At 37.6% G+C, this 11045-nt stretch overlaps 1 protein-coding gene across 1 annotated transcript in view; it reads right to left on the minus strand.

Moving 5' to 3' along the window:
* LOC107690376 (repulsive guidance molecule A-like) overlaps nucleotides 1–8489 on the minus strand; it is a 12682-nt gene extending 4193 nt beyond the window's left edge. Inside the window, exons 1-3 of the mRNA XM_016488686.1 lie at nucleotides 8140–8489; nucleotides 5535–5650; nucleotides 811–1322 (exon numbers count right to left, since the gene is read on the minus strand). Coding sequence (XP_016344172.1) covers nucleotides 811–1322; nucleotides 5535–5650; nucleotides 8140–8153 — 642 coding nt within the window. The 5' untranslated portion in view covers nucleotides 8154–8489. The remainder of the gene's footprint in view (nucleotides 1–810; nucleotides 1323–5534; nucleotides 5651–8139) is intronic.
* Nucleotides 8490–11045: the final 2556 nt, after the last annotated feature.

Genomic DNA, 11045 nt, shown 5'->3' on the forward strand with positions numbered 1-11045 from the left:
GATGAGCTTTGTAAAAATCGATGCGTTTCAGAAAGGCGGGGCATAGAGGAGAAACAATAATTTACAGTATGTGGAAAATAATGTGTTTTTTGAACCTTAAACCACATAAACACCTTTCATTACACCAAATACACAAAATAATGTTCTTTTTAGCAACATCATATGACTAGGGCTGTCACGATTATGAAATTTGGCTGTCAATTAATTGTTTAAAAATAGTCACGGTTATTGCGATTAATTGTCTGTTTTAGGGCTTTGGCGATTATGCCGATTTATCACGATTAACATGCAAAGCACTGTCACCGTTAGTTTTACTTTTTTCTTTTTTTTTCATTTTTGAAAAACTTATCTTTGCTGTTTACCTCACATGGAGGATCTCTTTTATTTATGCATTTGATTCCTCAGTGTTTGCTAAACGTTCTAAATATTGGGACCAAATCATGTGATCGTGCTACCAGCTGAGAAAGTTAGTTGCAAAAGAGCGACCAGTGGGAAGAATGAGTCTGGAGCCCTGTATAGGCTATACAGTGCATGAAAAGCAAACTGGTGCTCTTCTGTTTCTTTTGGTGTATGACTCCCCCTTGTCTCGTATAAAAAGCACAATAATCGCGGTTGTCTGAAACAACCGCGGTTAGATCAAATAATCGCGATTAGACGGTTATTTAATTATCGCGACAGGCCTACATATGACCCCTTTAAAGTTCCTTAAAATTTGGGCTATGGTTGAAAATCAGCTGCTGAAATAAGACCACAGACTGATGCTGAAATGACTTTTGCTTGTTTTTTATGTGAGGCACAAAATATCCTTACCTTGCTAGTAGCTGTAGCAGAAGATCCAGGTACAACAGGAGTGTTCGTAACCTGCACAGACAGGTACTTATTGTGAATCAGTGGCCAGGCTCCCTCAACTTTACAGGTCTGAAAGTCATCGTTGAATGTGCGGAGATGTGGGTCCCCAAAAAAGCCACAGTGAGTGTAATTGGGAGGCGCAGCATTACGTGGTAAACTCCGCTCGTAATGGCACACCTCTGGCCTGTCAGAGGGAACGTTGATGTCCGGTGGTGGCTGGACCGGGGGTGGGGGTGTGCGGGCATGAGGCTGGGTAGTGGGCCCTTCTTTAGAGCAATTGTGTTGGCTCATAAGATCCTCGATACCATGTTGGGCTGAATGGTAGGCCAGGTCACCCCGGCACGTACGGGCAGTGCGTCGGACACAGTTGTTATACGCTCTCAGAGCGGTGCAGAACTCCTCTTCTGGGCCAGAGCTGGAGGTGGAGGCCCAGAACTCGGAGTTACACTTGAGGATCTTACACTGCAGAGTTGCTGTAAAGTGAAAAGAGAGATAACATAAACACCCTGTCATGGTCAAACTAACTTTACAGAAAGCTGAAATGAAATAAGTATCAACCGGAGTAGCTGACAAAACTGATTAAGCTTTTAAATTGAAAACGAACAGTTATAATAAAAACAAAGGCTTTTGAGAAGAAGAGTCGTAAAATAACTTGTCCTTTACATTTTTAATCAAGAATAGCCCATTTTAATTTCTTATAGTTAATTTTACACCCTCTTTGCGCTTTTTATACACATTTCATTTAGTAATACTTTTTATTCTGATTATGTCAGTACTGAACTTTAAATGAAGTTCAGTTTATTGTTATGTTCATGAATGCTAGTTGCTCAAGGCTCTCATAACAACACATGAATTCTCTCTACATCTGGACAAAGTGAGGCTTTAATTCCATCAGTAATAAAAAACAACATTCCAACTAAGTTCCAAGTTTCTGTGTTTTGCCAACTTCCATCAAGTCTAAGTGCTCTAAATGTAGTATAAAGCAAGGCTATTGTTGTCTTGTTGCCTTTTCAAAAATAAATAAAAAAAACATTAAAGTAGGCCAATCAACATTTGTTGATTTAATGTGAAATTCAAAATGTTAATGGAATATTCTGATTATGTCGATCACAGGGGAGAAAAGCTCAACACTTAAGAGCTATTGTAATACAAAACGTAAAGCAATAAGCATCTAAATAGGCATCATTACAAAGTAATGAACTCTCGACAAGCTTATCTAACTTCATAACCTCACCATGAATGACATCACTTTATATTAGTAAATGGGCCCATTTGGATATCGAGCAATTTCACACTTTTTAAGGTGCAACACAAATGAAAAGCATTAAGACAAATGGAAAGGAAGCCTTCAAACTGACAATCACACCAACACAAGTCTATTATTTAGAAGTGTTAATCATCTCGTATCATATTCACACTCGTCACACCTTGTGCTGTAATTTTGCATTGCTAAGCAGATCGTGGGGGTGCTTTTGAGTGAAGCACCATGGGTGTCAGTGACCGAGGGCAAATGCACATCTGAAAAAAATCACTTAGGGTTTTAACAGAAGGGGTTAGCTGTGTGTGTGTGTGTGCGTGTGTGTGTGTGTGTGTGTGTGTGTGTGTCTGTGGGAGGATGTAGTCCTAGGACTCTGAATGAAGACAATGCAATTTGCCATTGAGAAGAATCCAGCAGTCATAAATTAGCCCTGTGTAAAGGGATTAGGTAGAGTTTCATCAGCCATGCAGGGCAGGAGGGAAGGGGGGCTAAGGACTGCCTTAAAGAAACAGGATCTCTGGAGAGAAACTGGCTCCAGGACCAATGGGCGGAACACAGAGTAGGTCTCACCATTCCACAGGTCAAACTGAATATGAGATAGCCCCCTGTCCAGAGCAAACGGCCATAATCAAAGGCAAAAGCAATTTCAAGCACATTCCCCTTTCTCGGATTACAAGAGCTGAATTGAAATCTGAAGGCTTTTCAATCATGTTTTTTCATCATTTCCATTTGATAAAATGCAAGGACATACCAAAACTACACACAACTTTGTTTCCAAATGATCACGCAACAATCTTTGTTGTCTCAGTCACACACACACATCTTCTACCTTCCAGCTACAAAGGGCATTTATCATCCATCTGAGAAGAAACAATAGGCTAATTTAAGATGTCAACGACTAGTGCTTGCATGAATGCCTTTTGTTTGGGGTTAAATAACTTGAAAGAAGATGAGACACAAGGTGTGAAATCAAACTGCACACTACTTATAACTGACCAGAGCATTGACAGAACAAAACAACACTTGTAAATTCCATTATAGTGAGATACACTGGAATTAATTATCACATTTGGAAAACACTGTTGACCCACAATCATGTAATTCACTGTGAAATTAATGCCTGCTAGGTCATTAATCATTTAAAACCATATTGGTATTCGTGTTTGTTAAAGAAAAAAATGTATTCTAATTGAGTGGTTATGATCTCTGGTGAATTTTAGAAGTGGTCAATCAAACATGCTGACATAAACACTGCATAGACAAATATCAATAATGGTCACATTCAAATTTTAATTTTAGATAAACTCAGAACACAACAAAACAAGTAACTTCAAGTGACAGCAACTGCAAAACTCATTCATGACAGTGTATGCTGGGAACATAAGTATCAATTTAATACCGTGGACATCAAATATTACTGTTAATCTATAAAAAAGACTCTAATGTAGTGCAAACAGATATAATGTCTGTGATCCTACAACACTACACTTTAAAGGGGTCATATGACATTGCTAAAAATAACATTATTTTGTGTATTTGGTGTAATGCAATTTGTTTATGCGGTTTAAGGTTCAAAAAACACATTATTTTCCACATAATGTACATTATTGTTGCTCCTCTATGCCCTGCCTGGTTGCTTTTTACAAAGCTCATCGTTCTGAAAAGCGAGGTGTACGCTGATTGGCCAGCTATCCAGTGTGTTGTGATTGGCCGAATTCCTCAAGCGTGTGACGGAAATGTTACGCCCCTACCATACTGTGATGCCCTGTCCCGGAGCGACGAGACAAAAACATTAAAACCCATTATAAACTAGGGGTTGAACGACTTCTGATTTGAAAGTCGAGTCGAAGTCGACTAGTCGCTGATGACATCATTAATGAACAAATAAGTCTGGAGCTGTGATAAACAGCTTGTGTAAACAAAGCGGCGGCTGCGCTTATGAACAGCAATTATACAGTGTTTCCTTGGTTACCACTGTAAACAAAGCAGCGCTGCACTTATGAACTTTAATATGCTTTATACAGAGAATATACATTATATAGAGGCAAGATGAAAAGAAAAAATACCATCTAAAATTTTCTAAAGACAGTACGATCCCCTCAGACATACATTCATATAAACTCCTACCCCTAACTGAATCGCAATTTGTTTAGCATCTCAACCGATTTGAATCATCACATATTTAAATTGATTTTCAACCGGCTCGCGGTTAATCGTTACATCCCTAATGAAAACGTACTTACAGGCTGTGAGTCAGAAGCAGCAACGGCAACAGAGAGAATAAAAGTTACGCCTTCTTTCTTTGCATGAACATGAAAACTTAAAATTTCATCATATGACCCCTTTAACTTTACAGTCTTTTTCTACTACTGTTCACTGTGAAGTCAAGGCATAGCTACCGTATTTACAGCACTGTTAATTCAGACAAATTTTTTAGTGAATTTAACCATACACTTATATCTATTTAAAATAGCCTACTTATACAGACAACTTCATTTTTAGATTTTAAAAAGTTTTCGTTCCATTTAAGAACAGTTTCACTAGTTCAGACGGTCTTCACACGTTCTAAAAGGCTTTACTGTGTTTGTGAAATGGTTTTTGGAAATTTTGCCCCCACAAGTTCAGCAAAGACATGTTATAGATGTGGAGGGTTCGCTTCCCTTCCCCCAAACACAATAGCACGTCTCCGCCAGAGCTGTGGGAAACACTGCGGTAGTGCAGCAGAATCGAACCGAACCTTCGGATCACCACGCTTTTCTCGCAAGGTTTAAACAATGGCTCGAAAACAACTAAAATCATCACTCTAACTCTGCACACATTTGTTTTTGTTTTTTGCGCAACTTATTCAATGCGAAAAAGTTTAGATCGAAATTTAACACCTTAAACTTAGATGTATTATGTGTAGCGTTAACTTGAAAGTTATAAACAACATTATTCAAGCGTGCATAATGAAGGAATGCACAGACAATGTTTTGGAAGATAAATAACTTTTGCCAGCCATAACTGGGTCATGACAAGACAAAATACACCCAACTGCGTTTAATTTGCTGCTAAGTAACAAAGCATGCGTTTGTCTGCGTTATTTCAACATGATTAATTGCTTTGAGTGTTTGCTGTTTTGTAAGGATTAGGTTACTACATCATTGCTTCGACAATTCAATATCAAAAAAAAAAAAAAAAAAAAAAAAAAAAAAGGGCCCATTAAAATACACAACCATTCAAAAAGTCTGGGTCTTTCATCTTTTTTATTTGTTGCAAGTCGCTTGATAAAAATATTAGCACAATTTAAACCATTTTCTATGTAAATATATTGTAAACTGTAATTTATTGCTGTGATCAAAGCTGAATTTTCAGAAAAAACATATAGGCCTACGTGTCCTTATTTCCAGTCCAAAATCTCGAATTGGCTTATAAATGTTTTTCTTACCTGTTGGAAACAGACAGAGAAACAGTACAACGAACTGGCAGACTTGTAGCGCCGAAGGTCCTGCTCCTTTCCCCATAACCATCCATCCAGCACGGGACAGCGCTCTTCTCCTCACCCTATTTACACCAACAATGTGAGGAAAGGCGAATTAGAGCAATGCTGCGACTTTCCGTTTGATTATAAGTTGCTGAAGAACCGCAACATAACGAATCATGCCGCACGCCCTTCCGTCGTACAAGTATCGCTGCTTTTTGTCAGGTATTCTCCGTGTTCACACATTCCCAACCCTCACTAGAAACGTGCCATCGATCTTCCAGTTCGCTAGTGTCAAGGGTGCAGCCTACACTAAGAAGTGCACCAATAAGAAGTCACTGTTTCGCCACCAACCCCTCACTAGTTTCAAATTACGCATGGGCTTTGAAAAGAACTTCAGCCGTTTGCCATGTCTGCGAGCTCAAGAAAGTGAACACATTACTTGTTACTTTTTAATAAATAGCTCAAGTGTAACTTTCCTGTATGCATTTTCAGTTTTGAGAGAATCAAAATGAGAGTGAAAATGTATTTATCAAGTACTAAAATTACCTTGGTAATTAAATAGCTTACTTGTGTCTTATACACAAATTCACCAATTTGCCCATTTAATCCCATCTGTGCACAAAAAGAGTTGATGTATTGCACACACTACAAATGAAAGTAGATGGTTTTGATTTGTTTTGATTTTTTGCATGGCTGGTGTAAATAGTCACATGTCCAGAGCTGTATAACTACCATATTTAGTATAGGCCTACATAATAGTTAAAGCCTCTATTATTAATGTATCCAAAAAAGATTGCTCTGTCTGTCTAATATAAATCATAATACATGATGGTGGTCACGTACGGTGGAAAAAATAGCCCCATTTTGAAGAAATAGTTGATTGATTCATATTATATAGCCTAGGGCCTAGGCTAACAGTTATTTTGCAAATACATATGAATTCATTCTTTTATATCACTTTTATATCAACAATAAATTGTTTCTTTAATGTTGTTACTACTTGTTATAATTGTAATCCAGAATAAAACATACTTTCAAATAACCTTTTTTTATTTTTAAACATATATATATATATATATATATATATTAAATTAAATTATATTATAGGGTGAACTATCCCTTTAATGGGTTAAAGCAGGTCCAATCCTGCTCCTGAAGGGCCAACGTCCTGCAGAGTTTAGCTTATCCCAACATACATGCCTAGAAGATTCTAGTAATCCTGAAGATCTTGATTTCTCTGGTTCAGGTGTGTTTAATTGTGGATGGAGCTAAACTCTGCAGGACAGTAGCCCCCAGGAGCAGGATTGGACACCCCTGTGTTACATACTCATTTAAATGCAAAAGAGAGAATCAGTTTCTGATTAAAAATGCATTTGGAATTTATGATTTATTTGTACAGTAGACTGATTTTAGGAAGAAATCAGAAAGGACAGATGCTTCTTTCCAAACCGATACTTCAAATTAGAAATGAAAGAGCCCATACCACCCACAACTAAACTGCAACTGCATAATGTTTGATCACTGTCTCTGTCAACATAAATGCACCCTAAGCATCAGCATACATTGTCAATGCCATAGGGTTTTTAAACCATCTAGCCAATATGTGATGTGACACCAGTTAAGAGATCTAACAAGCTCATGTCACTGCAGTTGCTTCATTAAGTCCCCCTGACAGATTACCTTAACAAGATGCACTACTAAAAAATGTTAAATATTTATATAATACATAATCATACTTGGACTACTTTTTTATTTGTGTGAACATAAGATGAAGAATGAATGATGCTTGCCCATCTGTAAAGTATAAAAGCTATTAATTAAAGTAATAAACAATCATAAAAGTCTTGTTGAGATTTTGACAGTTCACGGTAACTGAAAGGTCCTACAGAAGAGGAGGGAATGTGGATTTGTTATAGGGCAGGCTATATGGTTTTGCTTTTAGTGGTCAGCTGTTGCAGTCCAACAGATGGCGCTTGCACAGTGGTGGAGAATGAATGATATCTCCAGAGATGCGTCCTATAAGGTTTTGAAAGAACCACTATATTATTTACAGTTCAACTGTGATGTCTTCATTTTATTTTGAGATTAGAGAAAATTAATTGGAGGTACATAAAGCCAAAACATAACATTATGATACCTTATCTTTAATGAGCCAACACCGATGTTCAACCATTTGTGAGTTTAATTGATCATTAGCAGCGTCTCTATGAGTGCGACAGAGGGTAAAATATTCAAATTTAGAGACGCAGCAAAATAATGCTCATTAGTGCTATGCATAACATCTAAAAATCCCGTTCTCCCTTTCTTCTATCCTAAGTAATGCAAAAATTACAATTATTCCTAATATTAAACACAATCCTTACATTTAGATCAGCACTGAAGAAAAAGAACTCGACTACTTACTATGTGATGCATACTTTCAAGTCAAAACTATAAGATATGCAATATAATGTTCTCTATATCATTTAAGAGGAGGTCTTCACTGTTAAAGTAACCACTGCAGAATTTTTCAAAAGAATCATTTGTCATTTGACAAAAGTTATTTGTCACGAAATCACTCCGAACCCACCTTTTTGAATGCATGGAGCTCTTCAACACTTTTGGGTTGAGTTTCTTTGCGGAACCGGGATGAAGCTTGCGGGTCGAATCCGGACTGAAGCGGGTGCAGGCGTGCTTTGTATCAGTAATCCGAAATTCTTATTTAGGTCTATACATCGTTGTAAAACTAAAGGTTAAGCACTGCTGTCGTCCCTGCATGATGTCACTTGTTTATCATTTATTATTTGAAAGGCGAAATAGGTTGTTATCTACACGCTGCTGATCTACTTGCGGTGACTGATGTCATTTTCATCGGTGTCGTGATCTGGAAATGAAGGTATGATCCGTCAACCAGTTTATCGAGACACAAACGATAAAAAAGCAAACCTCGGAAATGTTTTCGAATCAAGTGTTCTTCATTTTGCCGTGGTATTCCCAAGATTCCTCTGTGGCTCTCGGGACTTGAGTGGGAAGAGCCCTCGGGGCAGCAGTGTTGATAGCGCTGGCTCGTTTCCTCGCCTCAGTGTTGTGAAATGACGAGTTTGAAAGTGTGAGGCACAATGATCATCAGCGCTGCAGTCTCCAACTCTCCACACTGTCATAGTCAATACAGGTTTATGTCTGTTGAATCAACCTTTAGGATTGATTTAACTTTTGGTTAAAGCATTTTCTGTCTGTAATTTAATAAGTGTTTAATACGTGTGTGTGTGTCTCTCTGTGTGTGTGTGTGTGTGTGTGTGTGTGTTTGTGTGTGTGTGTCAAACATCTAGATATAATTACCATACCTATCTGCAACAACTTAAAGTAGTTACCCAATCTATTACGTATCCTTAAACTGTGTAAATTAATCTAATGGTGTGTTGTTCATCCATCCAACTACTGGATGGTCTTTAACACTAATAGAATAGTCATGGACATTTTAAATGTTGTGTATGAATTTAATGTGGTCATCAAAATTACATGTGCAAAATCACATGTAATAACCGTTATTGTGAGTGTGATATTGCTTCATACAGCAGTATATACAACAGCTGTTCACACAGAATATATATATATATATAATTATATCCAAATACAATATATATCAGACAGTGACTAGTCAGTTCTTATTTGTTCGACTACAGCAAACAAAAATAGTCTGAAAATTGCAGAAGCATCAAGCTTTGAGTAATACCAAGCAACATACAGACTGAAAGCTGGTCTGGAATGGAATATATAATGGAGCAGAGTGTCAGTGGTTTCCCCTCCCCCTCTCACAGCATTCAGTACTCACTCGACTCCAGTTCAGGTTTTTCCGCTTACCACTTTCTACACAGAGAAACCCCGTTATGAGTGAAAGCGATAACGCTGACACTTGGGCTGTGTCCTAAATCGCATACTCTCTGAGTAGGTATTTCTTCTGAATAAGTAATTACTTAGCGCCCATGTGTAGCATGAATGTAATCCGAACATACTGTATTCAACATGTTGTCATGTGACCTATCAGCATCAGTTGTGTCACCTCACTGGCATTCACAAATCCTCTCCCAAGGCCTTGTGGGATAGTAAATTGTCTATCAGAGGCACACTTCAGAACTTTTTTGCCTATATGAATACTGTGAATTTGGGCATACTATTCTGTTCACATATATATATATATATATATATTTAGACCTTTAAAAAATAGTTCTAGTCAGAGCTGTGCACATGCCCAGCAGATGTTGGCTCACAGGGACCCAGGTTTGAGTCTATCCTGGCTCCCAAACCCTCTAAAGCTCTACATTTCTCCTACATGTCAAATTAAACAAGAGAACCTGCTGAATCAGATGAAACCCAACTTTAACATCCATTAACATGATTGCAAATCAAAAGTTCAGACTACAGTGTGTTTATGTAAGAAAATCCTTAAAAGTAGGCGTATATAATTACAAACATGTCGTACAAACAAATTGTATCAGCTAGACTTGGTTTATTGTTGAGTGTAATTACATGCAACCTCTTACTAAAAGCAGTCAAGGTACAAATAATGTAATTAGACAGTCTAAATGTAAATGGCACAGATCCAGAAAGTAACTCAAGTGATAGAAACAAGACTGGCTGCTCTGAGTCATGTCCTTGTAACTGCAGAGCAGGGGTGTGACTAGACTGTCCATTTTAGAATCAAGAAATAAACCACTATGACCTGACTACATTATGCTAGTCCCATATGCATGAAACATGTTTCAAGTCCTGTTAAATTGAGCAATTAGGGAATATTAATATTTCAGCCATAACAACTCTCGGGATAGTTTCTAAAACATTTTATTTATTTAAATGGAGTGTATAGGTTTGGTCTGGGTGGACTAGATCTGCTACGCTGCTGCAGCCGGAGCCATGGTTTCTGCTGCTGCTGCTGCTGCTGCAGAGCAAGTACGAATTGCTTCTGCTAAATGTTTAGTATATAAAATTAATGTAATAAGAAAGAGGGAGACATTGTAGTAGATCTAGGCAGGTGGTGCTGGGGAGGCGGAGGGCTTTTCATAGCATACAGAGTTAGTGTATTCATTTCAGAACATGAATAGAGATTCATAGCTGACCTAATCATTAATACAAAAAAGTACTTTTTTATTCTATCACTTCATTTGACAGTTTGCCATTCCAGAGTACATTAGTGATGGAGATTTTTCCCGGTTTTCAATCGTTCAGGAAAAAAAACAGCACTTGTTTAGAAACGTGGAGGCTGATTGTGAATTGATTTTTTTTTTGAGAACTTTTTAATTGGTTAAGCAAAAATAGACAAAGTAACTGGCAATATTTTTTTTTAAATGTAAGTAACTCAATATAAACTAATCAATATTTATCTAAATGTCAGATTACCTGTGGCCTCTTGCCTATTCTGATATTCGGAACAACAGCAAGTTTGTGAGTGAGATATATTGCACATTTAACACAAGTATTTGAGGGGCTGTTCACATGGAA

This window comes from Sinocyclocheilus anshuiensis, unplaced genomic scaffold, assembly GCF_001515605.1.
Source record: "Sinocyclocheilus anshuiensis isolate Anshui unplaced genomic scaffold, SAMN03320099.WGS_v1.1 scaffold609, whole genome shotgun sequence".
In the NCBI taxonomy this organism is placed as follows: domain Eukaryota; kingdom Metazoa; phylum Chordata; class Actinopteri; order Cypriniformes; family Cyprinidae; genus Sinocyclocheilus; species Sinocyclocheilus anshuiensis.